This window comes from Spea bombifrons, chromosome 2 (assembly GCF_027358695.1).
Source record: "Spea bombifrons isolate aSpeBom1 chromosome 2, aSpeBom1.2.pri, whole genome shotgun sequence".
NCBI lineage: Eukaryota > Metazoa > Chordata > Amphibia > Anura > Pelobatidae > Spea > Spea bombifrons.
This window is the reverse complement of record NC_071088.1, coordinates 43,716,453-43,734,549: the sequence shown is the minus strand read 5'-3', so window position 1 is coordinate 43,734,549 and position 18,097 is coordinate 43,716,453. Positions and strand designations below refer to the sequence as shown.

Here is an 18,097-nt window from a genome sequence, read left to right as displayed (position 1 = left end):
TATAAGAGTGTAAGCCCACAGCCCCCACCAGAAATTATCAGGCTCAATATCAATTTAGCATTAACTTAGTCTCTACCTTAAAAATAATGCAACTGTATTCAGGATCAAAATGTGTACCTAAAGGTGACCCCGCGTATGACGAAGGTCAACTGCATAAAGGTCAATTCTGAATATTAAGAGGATGGTAAGATGTTGGTCGAGGTTCATGGTACATTTGGGTATCTCTTTACTGCAAAATGGTTCATATGCAAGTGTATTCTGGGCTATATCAAACTTTTAAAGAATCTGTCTAAAAAAAAGTCTAAATTGGTTTCGCAGAAAGGCTACTTTATTTCTCAATGTACTACAGTGAAATATTCGCAACATTAACATCATTGAGTTGAGCTAGAAACGCGGCCTGTGGCCCGCTGCACAAATGAAGCCAGGGAAACAAGGTACCTCATTAATGATAAGGAATCAGGAACCTTGCACTATTGGATTAAGGTGCAGCACAATGCTCCTCAATGTCAGAAGGTGATGCGTACACTTTTACTGAGGCTGGACCCATTTAAATATTTGTTTAAAAAATAGATATATTAACCTACTCACTATTTCGTTACCACAAAAATATTCATACAAACACTAGGACCTGTTCTTAAAGAGGACTTGGGCATCCTTCCTCAAACAGGAAAATAGGGGATGGCCCTCTATTGCTTTCCCTCAAAGAAACACACTCTGTCCATTGGCTATATTGCCCTCTGCATTTGAAAGGTTAAAACAGATAAATATCCATAATTTATTGGCTCGTACCCACTTCTTTTAACAAAAACATTTTTTTTTAGAAAATTCCCGGCAGTTCCCATGTCTGCAGCACAATAGTTAATGCAGAGTGACAGTGAAAGACAGCAACACCTGATCAATATCTGATACAGCAAAAAAACCTCATCTGGAAATGGTAGGAAGCTGGTTTCATGGGCTGTTTGCTTTACAAGCTGTATGAGTAGATCACAATGATTAACCCCAGCTGTATAACACAGAACCTATAGAAGGGGCTGCCTGTCACACTCCATTTCACTACATTAAGACCCATTGTTTAGAATCACCCGGCTTTCCTATCTGAACCTGCCCCTGTTGGCCAGATCTGAGTGCTGACAGAGCTTTTGATGTTGGAGGAGAAAACAAAATCTGCTTTCTTTGTGTCTCGTATTGGAAGTGAACTTGAGTGGAGTCTGATATCCACCACAGTAAGTCTGAATTAGAAACAGTAGTACAACACGCACATATGATGGAAGAAACTGTAAAGCTCTGCAGAATATTATGGCGCTATATAAACCAATAAATAATAATGCGCTGGCCACAAGTGGGTCACAAGAGGTTGGAGCTGCGACTGGGCCTCAAATCCTAGTATTGATGTCTTATGTCCTGCTCCCTGTACAGCCTATTGTGTTGGTAGGAACATGAGGAACACAGATTAATGATGTTACAACATCATACCTCCCAAGAGTCCCTAGTTTGGAGGATCATCCTTGTCCCCTACCTACACCTCACCTCCTAAGTTTCCTTCTATGGACAGTTATAAAGGCAAGCGGTATGTAACTATAGAGTGCCTGTGACTCTGTTACATGGATAAATGTCCATCATAAAGTTCACAGCATCACATTCAGACTGGAGGGGTAGGAAACAGGTACATAGGCATAAGAGACTTTTAGGATACTTGAGAGACATGCCCTTGCAGCTTCGCTGGCTTTTTCTCACTAGAGAACACTCTTAATGTGTATCGCATGCTCCCTTATGATCTGGCCGTGCAAGCAGATTTTGTCCTTGCGTTTTTCCAATCTGTATTTAAGATGGATAAGGTGCTTCCATCCAACGCAGCATCCCGCAGAGACAATAAATATGTATAAGTGTGCGATAGGGCCCTGAGCTTCCTGAGCTATTGATGGCTCTTTTTCTATAGAGCAGCTGTGCTCTCACAAAGCAAAGTGTTCCAACTGTTTGAGGTGAGAGACTTGGATGTTCCTACGCTTGGCAGTGCAGCCTGCTGATAAATATTCAGAAGGGAAGCGTAAGGCCTGGCTGTGTGTTTTGACATTTGACTTGTCACTTTTTCAAAAGGATGAAGGTTTTGAATGTGTGGAAGGGTTTCTGAAATTGTAAGGGACTCCCGCATCCCAACCTCTTGTTTAGGTTGGGCGTTGGTGAAAAGCAGGGGTGCAAATAAAAGACGAAGGGGGTTTTGTAACAGAATAGATGACAAAAGAGAGAAAGCTGTGTAAGAGGAGGGTAAGGATGCAGGGGAATAGGAGAGGTGACTGGGACATGACACAGTTCACAGACATTGAGAAAAAATGGGGGGTAGGAGACAGGAGAACAAGCATGGGGGACAATGAAAGCGAATACAGGGACAATGGCCTGACATAAGCTAGAAAAAAGAACAAAGAGAATGGTGCATGAAATACGTTAAGAGCTGGAGACTCTGATGTTTAATTTAGAGCTTCACTAACTCTTTCACGATTCACAGGGACCTAAAGGCCATTACTGGCACATCCACCCTTTTTTATGTTGTCATAACTACCGTACTATGGTGCATAATGGAATTTTGACATATGAACTAGTATGTCCCAAGGTGTGATAAATCACTCAGAGAATTCACCAGTTTCTTTGTTATTATTAACGTATACAAAGTGTCTTTTATTTACACAGTCAACAGGGGCCTTTTCACGATCCAAAACTATACAGTATATCAAGGCGCCCTTTTTTTCGCACACACTTGCCTACCTTCCTGTTGCATTCACATGCCTGAAACTTTGGCTGGTTGTTTTTAATAGGAAGTTTCAATCGACAGGAAGACTGCTTTTACTTTATATGTGATGAATGGTGGGTAGGCAAATTCATACTTCTACGCTAACATCTGGTAATCAGGAACCAAGATATAGAAATGGTATGCAGAAGAGCGAGCTGCCACTGAGCACTTTGATAAACTCTCAGCAGAGCTGCTTCCACCCACCGCAGTTCTGAAGACAAACCAGACGCTCACTCCATGGAGCACTGAATACAGAAACTCCACAGAGACCTCTTTAAAAAAGAAGACTGCCAATCCTGGCGGATACGAATTGCTGAGAGGAAGGTGCATCCTTGCTTCTGAGCATGTACTGGTGATTTGATTCAATCCTGTAAGGCCCTCTCTATTTCTGTTAACAGCTGTTTCCTTAGAACTTTCAATTATTACTTAAAAAGCAGCTACATTGCAATCAAGAAGCTGTCATTTGCATTTTCATGCAGGGATAATAAGTTGCCATTGTATTCTGTATGATTATTAACATTTGATTGCCAAAGGGCAACTATGGGCACATAAAAAACACTAACATGACAAAAAATATTTTGTATTTTTACTTAATCATTGGAAATATGTAAACAGAGTTGGGTGCAATGGGAAATCAGTCCCTCTACCCTCTTGAAAAAACGATGATAGTTTGACAGTTCTATCACAAAATGAAAATATGCATGTAGGTTGGAAAATGCCACTTTATACTAAAATGTTGGGTTTTCTTAACCATAAGAACACTGTTAAGTGTATCTCTGACCCTAAAAATCTAACCTCACATATAATCATGTTTTGTGACTTTCTTAGAAACTTAGTTATCGCTTTTTAAAGTAGACTTTGGCCAAACAAGAACTGCATTTCAAACAATGGCAACAGGGAATTCAGTAAACAATAGAAGAAGCTTCAAGGTTTAACAACTAACCCTTGAAAGCCAGCAAATTTAAGAATCTCCCTGTTGAGTCATTTTTAAAGTTGGAGTCACTCAGGTCACGTTTATGACTGGAAATCCAATTGCAGTATTAACGAGACAGAGCCCACGCCTATAGTTATGAAGGACTCACACGTACGTACACATTATGCTGCTGCCATGAACATAACTGTTTTTTTTATAGATTTTAGCAATTAGGCTGCCTGTTATGTTTAAATATATGTCATGTAACGCCGTAAGACCTTCTCTATTTAAACTAGATACTGATCAGTTTAACCAGGGCTGGACAGGGAAAGAAAACTGGCGTGTTTGGCCGCAGGCATCCAAACTGCAGCCACACATGAAAGCACTATTAAGTACATGTCTATTTTTTGCCAAATGGCCAATCCAGACCTGAGCTTCAAAAACCCCAAATATTCCCTTTTCCTTTTAGTCTCATCTCCACCATGTCTCACCTTCTCTCTCCGTGTCCACCACTCTGTATTTCTATGTTTATATTAGGGTGAGCACATATCTCGGATTGCCTAGGACAGTCCCGCAATGGGACTTTAAGTCCCGGGTCCTGCATTGTCCCAGAATGAGAAGTCTGAGTGAAGGAGGTCTCAGCCAGGAGAGACTTCTCAACTCTCCTAATTGCCTGAGAGTGCAGAAGCATCTCCTAATAGGCTGAGTCCCTCCTTCACACCAAGCACATATGCATGTATATAATATAAAATATATGAATGTATGTTATGTGTATGTGTATTTTAAAATTTCAATAACATACTCATTAAATGCAAACAGGTATCTACAACATGAGAAGGATCTACCAGTCTGCCTACTGCACCATGGAACACTTTACAACAAAAGCTTTCTTGTCAGAGGTCTGTGAGATAATTCAAGAAGGCCTGAGCTGGCACTGTATACTGCATAGTTTAATCTCATGTAAACTATGCATAATGCAGGACCAAGGTCCTTATACAAGAAGAAAATCATTGACTCCGTAACTACATACTGCGTAACAGCAAATGTGGCAAATATGGTACATTTATTGGCTAGATAGAGACCTAAGAAGTCTCAAACGTTTGAAACCTCATACAATTCAGTTAGCCAATAAGGGTATTATCTTTACCAAATTGGCTTTTTTCGTTCCAGGGCTAACACAGTAGAATGTTATACCTCACAACAATATTCCAATTATGAAAAAGTAAAGACCAATGAGCTATAGCCAACACATATCAGTCATGTGCCATACCATCTATTATAGTAGGTTCTCTCAGCTCAGCAGGTATTGAAGAAGATCTAATCAACTAATGAAAGAGGGAGGCATCCGGCAACTTGGAGAGACAATGCTGGATATGGCAAAGCTATAGGAGCCCTACTTAACACCTATTTTAAAACGTGATCAAGTTCAGTGTCACAAAATAATAAGTGCATCTAAAAGTAAATCACTTTAAGACTATACTGCAAACATCTTTAGAACGCGCTAAATCCTCCTTTCATCAGAGTAACCTATATGGTTGTCAAGGAGTTAACATGGCACGTGAAGGATATACATATAGATATATATATATATATATATATATATATATCAGCGGTATCTCACTCTTGGGTTCTTTAATTTGCACTCCCTATTCAAATCAGAAAAAAACACAATTGTAGAAGGATTTCTATAATACAAGACGAATTTCATTCTCCACTCATATTAATATACCAAAGAGGCCCACCCTATCCCTTTTTCCATTTCACCCTTGGGTGGATCATTTTCTGCCTCTATTCCCGTTGCTAATTCAAACTAATTAAAGTATAAAATAGAATAATTTACGCTACTCTGTAACTCTGCTGCCCGCACAGTGAGTTATGTCTCTGTGTTCGCACTCAGTGTGAGCAATCCCGTTTCTGATCAGCTCAGTAACCATGGGACTCATTTAGTACAAAGCGTTACAGTATCAGGGAAAAATAATGAAGAAAAGAGGGAGAAAAAAAGATGGAAAAAGAAAGAAAGAAGGAAAAAGATGAATACCAGGCATATCTGCTCTCATTTCAAATTTCACACTTCACCACTTCCAAAAATGGGCAATGTGAAAATTTTCATTTTTCTTTTTCTTGTAATTATCTTCCGTTGGTTAAATGGCTTTTCCACCACCCCCTCCCTTTTTTGTTCCTTTTTAACAATGCTAAACCAAAGCTGGAGATATGAAATTGTAGGACAGGGACAAAAAAGGTGTCAGGATTTACCACCAAGTTACATGGTAGATTTCTTAATTGCATTGAAATTTGTATACAAAATAATACCAAATAATAGTTCCCCATGTAACAAAGTCATGCAGTTTACTCCCAAGTTTCCTCTCTGAATCTTTTGACCTTATAGACAGACCCATGTATGCTGCATAGGTAAGCAACCTGCAGACAAAAAGGGCTTAGTCATAGATTCCCCAGAATTATTACCGCTTGGGTTTACCTAACTTAACTTGGACTTTTGGTACAGATAATTCCCAGGTTACACATAACATATATTTAAACCTGAACTTTTGAACTGAGGACCAATATCAAATCTTAGGGTGCAGAACAGTGACTATGACCCAAAACGAACTTGGTGGTACCTAAAACTCTTCTTCAGTGCAGTCACCAGCACATTTTTACAACATTCCTGCCTTGTACTTCAACAGAAAATCCAAACAGATTGCAGGAATATTTCACATTTAAAGTCCTTTAAAGGCTGAATAATATGTACTTCAATAGTAGTGACTTCTCCTACCCATCTATTCTATGGGACCCTTGTAGTGAATTATACATCTGGAAACTTCCCATGGTAGTCTACTCAGAGCTCTCCTGTCTTTGGTGAAGTAAGTGGCTTTGCTAGGTGGCAAAGCTGGCAACATGTGGACAACCTTAAATGGTCTGAGAGTAGGAAGGGATGCGGATGGGGAATAGGAGAAAGATGAAAGTGGCCTAGAAACCTGGGAAAGCAGAGATCCACTCTGGATTAGGCTTGTGGAGTTTCCAGGTATGTGTTATGTGTTTATCATCAAGTCAAGTGAAACCGGGTATAAGAATATGTTGTTCATGGTATGTGATTTGCAGCTTGTTGGTAACTATCCCTTAACCCCTTAAGGACAATGGGCGGTCCCTAAACCCATTGAAAATGCTGCAGGGGTGGTGGTCAGCAACTTGTGAAAAATGGATATGTTCTGAAAACAAAACTGCTAATGTAGCAATCCTAGCTACTGGGGCATTGATATCTCATTCATGGGCCCAACGCCGTTGGCTGGTTTTAACCAAAGCCTTTAGGTGAGTAACAGATTCAGGTGGGATAATTATACACACAATGCAAAAGGAATTAGTTGACCTAATTAACTAGCTGTCACATAAAGATATGTGTCCATTAACAATACGCAAAATAGCTAGCAATTACAAATTAGGACCCACAAGCCACCACATTTTTTCCAGAGCTATGGCGAGGGGAGGGAGAACAATTAGTAGCAATTAAGAAATCCACCTGTCAGTTTCAGTAGTTTGGCTAATTACCGCACAAATCACGTCTGAAACACATAAAATAATTAAGAGGGCCATTTTGCATTTGGGACTTGACAGCTCTGAAAATGGTCAGTTGTGTTTCTGCCACTCGCAGGTTACAGTACGTGCAGCCATTTTTCCCAGGTCACTTCATTGTCCTTGTATATGTTTATTAACCAGCAATCAAGATATAACACTTGACTCAAATGCTAGATGCACGTTGGTTAGCACAACACATTTATTCTGTAAGGGAATACACAGGTATAGGCTAAATAGACATCTCGTCATTCTATTCAGTGAGAGCAGCACTTTGATTATCCATCTCGCTATTACATTTTCTCAATATCTGACCTCTGCTGGGAGTTATTGGTTCTTTAAGTTGAAACATTTTACCATTTCTTCACCTTTCACCCGCTGGATGTTAGAGTTTCATGGGTGACGTGTGATCATGATTTGAAAAGATACCCTAAAACTCATCGATTCTTGCCAGATAAACCTTACCACCCTGCTACATCCCGTACCTGTGCTGGTATTTCATTATACAGCCGCCAGCAGTTGGAATCACTTCCCTAAATTTGCATGAAATCTGAATTCTACGAGGCTGCTATCCAAACAGAACAAACCCGGCCGCTCTAATCTTTACACGGAGAAGTCAATTTGCAAGAGAAAAACGTGCATTAATGTCTCCTGCGGCGAGCGGGGGAAAGGATTAAACATCTCTCGCTTTAATTCTGAATTATCATAAACCCGACACAAACAATTACGAGGTGTGGAGAAAAGGCTTCCGTGTTTCGGATGCAAGGTGGCTAAAGCCGACACCTTGGAAAATGCGATTTGGCAAATTACGCATACCTTGCTTTATTTATTACATTCTTATTATTTTTTATCGACACTGAGCAGATTTTTTTTTACAGTTGATCTGCTGGATAGATGCAATTCATCTGCACTGTGCAATAATTTGTATCTAAAAAGTTAATAGGTGTTTTTCTTTTACATTGTGTCAGTACCCTATACATAGAAATGTGGTACTTTTTTTCTTGATGGCAATGCTGTACACCGCTAGCTTCCAAGATGCAAGACACAAGAACTAACTTTCCCAAACCAGTCAGGACAGTCTGTCTGGCTCTGGCCGCCTATACTTACCGATGTGCCAAAAGACATGCGCATTGTTGGATGTTCACTGCCATCTTCTTTACGTGTGATGCAAGACATTGGCCAGTGTACATGCACTGATGTAACTACAGGGGTCGCACCGCTCCGGGTCGGAAGGGCCCTTTATAAACTATTTTGAATCAGCACCAGGAGAGAGGAATAAGGGGTCGCAAGGGTCACACCTGGCCCCCTAGAGGCACAGGCCTGTAGTTACACCAGCGTATGTATATTGGCCAATACTTTGTCTTGCATCGTTCGTATAGAATGTATAATTGTGTGTGTGAGCATGGATGTGTATGTATGTGCAGGTGTTTGTGAGCAAGGATGTGTAAGTGGGGTGTTAAGGAGTGTGTGTTAGAACTAATGTGTATGTGTGTATTAGTAAGTATGTGTACATGTGTGTAAATTTGTTTACATATGTGTGCAAGAGTGTTTGTTGGAATGGAGGGCATAGGGCAAAGAGGGCACAAACAAGTTGTTTGGGGGCAATGATGGCACAGACAAGCTGTTGGGGTCGTGTGGTTTCTAGTTACGCACCTGTATACATAGGTGATCAAGAGATCATTTTGGCAATCTGTGGTTTTCAAATTATGGCTTAAAAGTTACGTTTTATATCCAGTACCCAGTGGATTTTGTTTTTCTATAAATAACTTTCTCTGAGCATTTATTTATTATTATGTGGTGATTACAATTCAGCAGGTGGAGGAACTGAGCTCGGATTGTAGCAAGGCGTACTAAATGGGATACAGGTATATTCCCCGTTTAAGTATTAGACAATATATATGTAATAAATGTGCTGATTACTCCAACTGTAGCAAATTGCCCCAATATACTCAATTTTGCTTTGATAATGATTTTTAAATATTCTACATAGAAAAAACTATGACTTTGATCACTCTTGGCCAGTCTAAGGGTTCTATTTTAGCAACAAGAGGCCGCAAACATTGAAACATTTAGCAGGAGATATGTGATGTATTATTGTCAGACTGCCACTACTTGATCAGTGTAAGTGGTGACACTGTTTGCCGTTATCACCAGAAGGTCTGCGTGCTATAAAATATAATGACAGTGTATAGAACACTAATTTCTTTAGGATGCCTGGAATACATCACTAAGGGATGTACACTAACTCACTGTCTGCCTTATGTTAAGTGTTTCTACAGTTTGGTTGCAATCACAGAGAGTAACATGGTTTGTAGTTCTTCTTGCCATGTATAGGGTCGGCCATTACATTTGTAATTTATTCTTCTAGAGATACATTTCAAGGCTCATAAATGGCTATGCTTAACATATCGTGTCATCTCAAACCTTACCTGTATCTCTGACATGACATACAAATACTTGTTGTCAGTGGAGAAAGCCATATCTCTCAGTATAGGACTCCCATCTCGCATGATATGAACCACTTCGTACTGAATGCCACCATGAGGAGGGCCATCTGCCCGAATCTGAGGAGAACAAGAAATGTTTGTTTATTGATTGTGCAGTGTAGAAAAGTGGAACCTTCTCAGAAAATTGGTCTACAAAAATTGACAACAGTATTAACTGGGTGGTTTTAGCCCAGAAACATACACTTTCAAAGGAAGATAAGACTCCAACAATTGCCCTTCCTATTCCCCTATGGATTTATTTCCTGTGCAGAACAGGTATGTTGTTGAATCATAACCCATCTCTAACTATGGACCATACCAAGCATCTACTCACCTCCCAATAAATGGCAATTTTCTCATCAATAACAAGCATAGGCTTTGAACTATTTTCCTTCCTATATGCTATTTTCAAAGGAAATTACATACATGTAAATATCTCGTCTTCCCCTTATTTGCATAATAATTTTGAAAATTTGCCACAATTTAAGACAATATCCAATTAATGTATTTAATATATATACTGCTTCTTAACAAAGACTAGTATTAAAAAAATGCTGGCTGTGTTAATGGAGAGAAAACGATGGGGGAATCTTGCTGGCTCTTAGTTAAAAATTCATCGCCTCTGGGGGGTGGGAAGGGTGACAATTTGCATTCTGTCTGCACGTGGTGGGATTTGCATATTTGAATAGCCATTTGATTGTAACATGGTGTCATGCTGAGAATGTGGAGGGTTTGAAGGAGTGAGGGGGGGGCTGGCAAGTGTCAGGAGATGGATTAAACCAACCATCCGAACCAAAGGCTTAGAGTAGCCCGGCGGCCCATTATGACAGTGATAGTGTCAGATGCTGGCCAAGAAGCCAGAACTACAGGGACATTCTGAGAGCGGCTTCCACGGTTGGAAGAAGGGAGCATTAAGACATGTGCCAAAGATATCAAAATAACTAGTCAGGATGCAAATTGTCACCATTCTCCCCCAAAGGCAATAAACTGCTGGACGTACTGCCAATCCTTAAACTAATATTTCATCTAACCACCCCAGTGTGGGAATTACTTATCCGTCGATCGACTGTATAAATACCCTGCTGCTTCCTATAACCTTTCTTCCTCTCCTTGTAATAGGCACAACTGTGAAAATGACCATAACATAAACCAATGATGGGTAACAACGCTGCTGTAGATTACAGTTCCCATCATGCTCTGCTAGAGCTTTGGAAGGGCTTTATGGGAAAATTTAGTCCACAACTGTAATAACATAGTTCACTTCACCCAACGTTTGATGCTCTGCTTTTCTGGGTGTGTACATATTAACAATAGGCCTTAGGATGACAATATTGTCATTTTTTTATTATACAATTTACATGTTGCCAGCATATGTTAATACACTATATGGACAAAAGTATTGGGACACCAGACCATTACACCAACAGGGACCAACAGCAAGCATATGTCAATACACAATAAGGACACAAGTATTGGGAAACCTGAACATTACACCAACATGGACTTTGATGACATTGCATTCTAAATACCATCTCATCCAACCATGTCATCATGGACCTTGCTTTGTGCACTGGGGCACAGTCATGCTGGAATAGAAATAGGCCTTCCCCAAACTGTTCCCACAAAGTTGAAAGCATAGCATTATCCAAAATGTCTTGGTATGCTGAAGCATTAAAATTTTCCTTTATTGGGCATAGCTCAAACGCTGATTTCAGTACTTTTGTCTATAGTGGCGCATAAAGCAAGGTCCAAAAAGACATGGTCTGGATTAATGGTCAAAAATCCCCCCGGAAACATGCCAAAATCTTGTGGATATTAATGTCTATGTATTTAGAATGCATCACAGTTCCTATCAGTGTAATGGTATAATATTTTCCATATAGTGTACATGCAGTATGTAGGAAGCATATCTAGATTATGGATTCCCTTCTGAGAATGTATAAATCTTACATACTGCTGATGTGGTTGTCCTATTGGGGTGATGTACTTTAGAGTTACAGGACATCATCACGTCAGTAACAGAAAATTCTGTTATTCTACAGATCCCATATACTAACTTTACAGAAGCTTTGCACTCTTGACATAATGACAGAAGTGTATTGCTTTGCAGCTGTCAATGAACTGCAGCTACCATGGGCTGATGGCACAGGCTTATGGGAGCTGACCTCAAACAGCTGGCAAACTATAAATTCCACAACCCTGACCTCACACATCTAGAGCTAGAAATGCTCTGTAAACTCTTCTCTCCTATCTATAAACCATAAAATAATCGTACATTTCTTTACCCACAGAAATGGCCCACCCAGTGATAGAATGAATCATGGCCATAGCCATATCACATGAACCATGACCGATCACCTATTTAGGAGTGTGGCTGGGGGGTTATGTAGCTTTGTGACCTCTAAATAGTTGTTTATGTAACCAATAAGGCATTTAGAAGAAAAATGGTGTATTTAAGTTAGAGGAAAGCCGGCCAGGGGCATTAAGGCCCAAAAGGGGGCTGTCCATACTTAAGAGTGAGACTTTTGGTATTGTGTAACCACAAATTTGTCATCAATGTACCCTTTAGGCACAAATTAAGCTATGTTCTTTTTGTTGGAATGCTTAATATCCCTGCAAACAATGATATATCTTACAATTAATGGTTAATTATTATATGTTGTTGCCTTTTGGCACCAGATATCCTATGGCAGAAGGGAAACTGTGTATTTAAGACACTGAATTACTAAGCAAGTGTAGGGGGTGATAAATAAAGCAAGCTACTGCTTTGATTACTGCTGGCCAAACATTCCCCTTAAAGTATTATTTAAATATTAAATAAATATTAAAATACATCATTTTTATGAATCAGCTGTAAAACCCATGTATGATGTACAAATTAAATGTAGAGCACCCCTTAAGACATTTGAATAGAACTATATCAAGATGTTCTCCAGTCCATGTGAGATATTCTTTCTTTGGTGTGAGAATTAAAAGCCCAGTTTTCTTTGTTTCTTTGTTGTGTAATCTCTTTATACCCCCTCTAAATGGTAACAAAAATGACAAATAAGGTCATTTGTTCAAGGTCACAAGATGATGAGAACGGCCTTAACCCAGGTAAAAGACCAGTCTTGCAGCTCCCAAATCTGAAGCTAACACATAAAAGCCCTGCAGACTTTGCAAGAAGGACTCTGCAGTCTGCCCATCTCAGTTGGGGTCCCATCTTCAAAGGGCCTCCTTGACTTTCAGAGACTCGGATTCTATCTTTCTCCCACTCCCTCCCCTTCTCCAACCCTGTCCCCGCGTCGTTAGGGCAGCTGTTTAATAAAGCCGTTACCATGGTGACTGCCTCTGAAGCCAGACCACTGAAAAGTCCTGATGTTAATTTAATGAACTCTTCCACTGCCAGAGGCTGCGAGGTGTTCTGGCTCCGTCCAAACGAAAAACCGAGACCACCAGAGACATCTTCTAGGTATAAAAGATGTAAGACTGTCTATTAAAAGAAGTGTGACTTCCTAATGAGGAAGGATGTCTGTGCAAACCTGACACAGCTCTATAAAAACCGATACTCTATTCAAAAGGCCAAAGCTGTCTCCTGCATGATTCCAAAGTCAGTCTTTGAGGGTAATACCAAGGATACTCCTTAGTGATACACAATGTGAAATGAGTAGTTGTATGTTAACCACAAAACCGCCCCATAAATAGTTTCAAGATCTGATTAAGCCTACTGAGGCCGTCTCATGATAATAAGACTGACGTATTACGCATTGTATTACATGTATTTAGTGCCAGCAGGTTCTATAGTGCTGATACAATAGGGACAGTGAAAATCCTGCAAACTTACAATTTACTAGCTTGAAGCTGACACGATTTAATAAACTTGTATCACCTCCTTTTGCAGAGAAAGAACATATAAAAAAAGATTAATAGTATACACCACTAATCGTACTATTGAAACAGTGATAATTCCAGCTGAACACCAACACCTGTCTAGTAGGGCCTTTGAATCTCAGCATAAGGTTTTTCACAAATATCTTTATTGGACCCATTTTATTGCAAATTGCTACTGCAGAATCCTTGTGATGGACTGTTAAAGGGTTAATGGTTGAGCTAGCTGCTCATTTAGAAAATTGAACCATCTCTTCCTAATCGGTGTCAGACTAGATAATAATATAAATGGAGTTTTACACAGCAATAGGCTGGAGAGCATTTCATTTCCGGGGGTCTCTGCCTTAAAACTCTCTTGTCCCTTACGATTCTATGTTCATTTGGAGGACAGTGTGTAATGTCTGTATGAAGGTCAGCTGATCCCCGTCACATATATAGTGACCTCAAAACACTTTCCAGCAGGCCTAGGTCGATGGGCAGCTGGCTGACAGCAGCAGATAGGGTCTTGTGATGTGCGGCCACTGGCTGGACATACATGGCCACATGTTACGGGAGTACAAATTAGGTGGCCACCAGCCTTAAAGAGCCAGGGCCGCCATGTAGTTTCCAGTCCGGCCCTGCTTTTCATCATTTACAAAGAGCTTGCCAAAAAATGCCATTGGACAAAATTCTTAAAATTACCATGTTTAAAAGAAACACATTTCAAAAATATGTAGCATAAATAAGCACATTTCACTGTCAGCGAATTATGTGAGTCCGATTATTTTGAAATAAAAATCCATTTCCTCTTGGAAGCCAACGGGTTAAAATTGTGCAATCTTTTAATGTGGAATTTAGGACCCTTCCTTCCTCTTCTCCTAGAATGAGTTGAGATTCATGATGTGTTGGTGGGTGCCAAGAAGAAAACTGCTGAATCAAAGTTTGCCTGGGAGTGTTGATTCCCTGCCATGTATCTGAAGCGGAAGCTGCACCAGAAGCAGCTCTCACATCCTTCTCCAAAGCAAGAGAAGACCGGTCGCGTGACCACTGCTACGGGAACGCTTAGTACAATGACATCCTTAACCACTGCATGCCGGGCAATCAATGTGTTGCTTCCCAGATTGGGGATAATTTGTAAAGACAACAGTGAAACCTTGGTGGGTTAAGTGACCCATAGAGGGAAAACGCATCAACAAAATGTGAACTGTGAATTTCTCGTATACTATTGTAATAGTGCTAATGAATCTGCTGGCCCTCCATAGATACCATGATACAATGATAGTGTAAAACTGTAGCATTATACAGCAATTCTTTTTATTATACAGTGTTACAGACAAATGTGTATAAATGCACCACTTTTATGGATCTCTAGAAAAGTTTACTTATACCCATGGTAGATTCTTTTTTAAAAAAAGACAAATAACATGCTTTTAAGACTAAATTGTATGGTGTGAATAAGTTATAACTACTGGGAAGAAGCCAGGAAAAATGTAAGGTCATGAAAAGCTTATTCATTTCTTTTACACGAACTAAAGATAGATTTCCTTGTGGGTTTTTTAAGTACATTGTAATGAAGATGTATAAATGTTCAAAAAATGTACAAAAAAACCCAACCACCCCCTAAGTAAGATCCCTCTTTTACTACCACGTGAGATCTGGATCTTATGCCTCGCAGCCTCTTTAGTGTTGTTGCACAACCATGTCCCAGTACTCACCAGGTGAGCTCCTACCCTTTTCATCACATGTGTTACTTTCCATATAACATATAAGTAATGTGACATGTTTTGGTCTATTTCTGAGAAAACCGAGGCTGTGAGGAGGAAAAGATCACATTTGCCAGCATTTAGTATTGCTCAAGGGTTCAAAAAGGCTCTAAATGGTCAGTTACTAGGTAAGTAGTCTTTACTTAAGAACTTGAAGCCTTTTATTGGGCCATCTCTTGGACCAATATGGCTATATATTCAATTTGCTTTTTACAAATGAACATGGCAAAAAGAAAACATTCGAGAATCTTTTGAGAATCCCAAGGAATTCTGGGAGAGACATCAGCCATGGTTAAAGAGCTTAAAACTGTTCCGTTTGGCTATAACACAGATAAAGAAAATCATTTCTCTTGTGCCATTCTAGCTCAATATTTATTGGAGGCAATTTGTTTCCCTAATGAGAGAGAGGCGTAAAAATCCCCAAGGCTTCACAGAGACATAACAAGGAGCAAGTAATATCAACCGTCCTTTGTTCTAGCAGCTTTAGAAAAATACAAGGGGAGAAAAAAAATTACCTCTTAACTTAAAGAGATTGAAGAATAAAAAAAAAATAGAAGACGAAAAAAAGCCTTCTGCGCATATGAAAAGGTTCTTTGGGATAACCACTTAGACATAATGCAAATCTTACTCAAATGTCTTTTCAATTCAGACTCACTTATTTCTTGAAGGAAAAAAAACCCAGCAACTCTCCTTTGCCTGACTCTTTTGTCTACTGTAATTGTGACAAAATGATCTAATCTGTCACGCAGGTCATTAGGAGGAGTGACAAATGGGGGCTGACGGATAGGGGAAGCCAAAGGACTTCTGGGGACTAGCTTCAAATTAAAGGCCTCTTGAAAAAGAATTTGCTCCTCTGCTTAGTCACTTTTTAACCCATACTGTGCCACAATATATTCCTTGTTTCTAACGGTGTACAAACTGCTTAATAAAAGCACCGTCTTATGCCCCCCAAGCCATTCAATTACTGCATATCTTTAAATGGCAGCCATGTCATTATAGGTATTAAGCAGCATATGCATCGGATTTTCATCCACAATCTCTACTGGTGCAAGTGTTACTCTACATTGGGGATGCTTAGTATAATCTAAAAGATACCATATCAAATGGCATCCAGAGAGAAAAGGTACAGGAAGGAATGCAGGCAGATATAATATCAGACACCTCTTTATCTCTCTGAGTGAAGTCAGCAGGGCCACTGCCTATCTCAAGAACATTCCCTCTATGAAATGCGCATTCAAAGTGCTTCCCAAGGCAATGTGAGTGAGGAGAAACTGGCCACAGCCTGTCTTCTTGCTGGAAAAGACACATTGAAGTTACTGAGATTTGAAAGAGACTTATCTCCAGGAGGGAAGACGTCTGAGAAGCCTGAGACATCAGATTGGCCTTTAGGCCTTGAGGTGTACAATTTAAGGTGTACTTTGTCTTCTGAGTAGTACACGACTTGGATGTGCTTACCAAGTGGAATAAGCAGTGCCTTTAGAACAAGAATGGTAAACAACTTGGTTCCAGAGCCTGTACAGTGAAATTGTCCTTTAGATTTAGAGCATAGCTCTTCAGCTATTTTTAAGCTTACTCCTATAAACCTTAGTTAACGCCAACTTAGCCAAATACAATATACTGTGATCTGTAGTTAAACACTATTCAAGAGCTGTTGATCATCACTGTGTGTACAGCATTTCTCTGGCCATATCCAGCCCTACTGGTTTACAAGGACAGCTCTTGCCCTCTTGTTTCTCATTATCACTTTCAAGAGCAAAACATATTGTTTACCCATGACATGTTGGTCTATATCAGGTTGACCCTACAAGGTGAATTGTGGGAGTTGCAGCATAAGAGGATATGGAGCCTGCTGGGTACCTTATATAGCTTTATACAGAAACAAACTTAGTACCAGGGTATTGGTAGGTAGTGCAGTTCATCTGTGTCTTAGGGGGATTTGAGGAAAATGCTTGTCATAGAGCCTTGATAGGGCTGTGAAAATGCTCATCCCTGTAACACTACCTATGAGGGTGGAAAGGCTGACGCATGGGACTATATGCCTTTAAGCTGAGTGTGTTTTTAATATATCCAAGCTATGACATTTAATGGGATTTAGCATGTCACTGGCGTCTTGCAGAAATCAGCAGCAGCTTGAGGAGAATTTAAAGGACATGTCTCTAAACATTGGCCAGGATCCAGCTAATTTTCTAATGTGATGCGATCTGCTTGCACTGATTCATTACCCTGGTAGTCAGAGCCTTCTAGTGCAGCATTGTCAATCCTGGCACCCATAAATGGGTTAATCTTACAACAAACTGAAAATGGCAACCAATGCCGATTCATTCTTATTAAAACAAAGATTAAGCTCATGGCAGCCAGTCTACACAACAATGAATCAAGTATCACTCCAAGTCCGTCATTAAAAGTCAGATTCAGAGTAGATATTTTATTAGGGGCAATGTGCCATCATGGCTAATGTAGTATGACATGGAGGTATCATGTAAATTCATTATTATTATTTATTGTTTTATATAGCGCCATCAACTTCCGTAGCGATGTACAATGGGTAGACGGACATAACAAGTAGTATGTAACATAACAGTTTGACTTACAGAGACAACAGGTGAGGAGGGCCCTGCTCAAACGAGCTTACAATCTAGCGGATTGTCAGGATGGGCCTTCTCATTAGGATAGCGGTATCCAATGTGCTTTTGAAAGCATGTCATAGTGCAACACTGTAAAATAGTTCTAGTGGAACGTG

General features: G+C 39.9%; 1 protein-coding gene across 1 annotated transcript in view; it reads right to left on the bottom strand.

The window, feature by feature from the left end:
- PLXNA2 (plexin A2) overlaps positions 1–18,097 on the bottom strand; it is a 157,911-nt gene that overhangs the window by 66,251 nt on the left and 73,563 nt on the right. Inside the window, exon 4 of the mRNA XM_053457648.1 lies at positions 9,692–9,826. Within this exon, the coding sequence (XP_053313623.1) occupies positions 9,692–9,826 (135 nt within the window). The remainder of the gene's footprint in view (positions 1–9,691; positions 9,827–18,097) is intronic.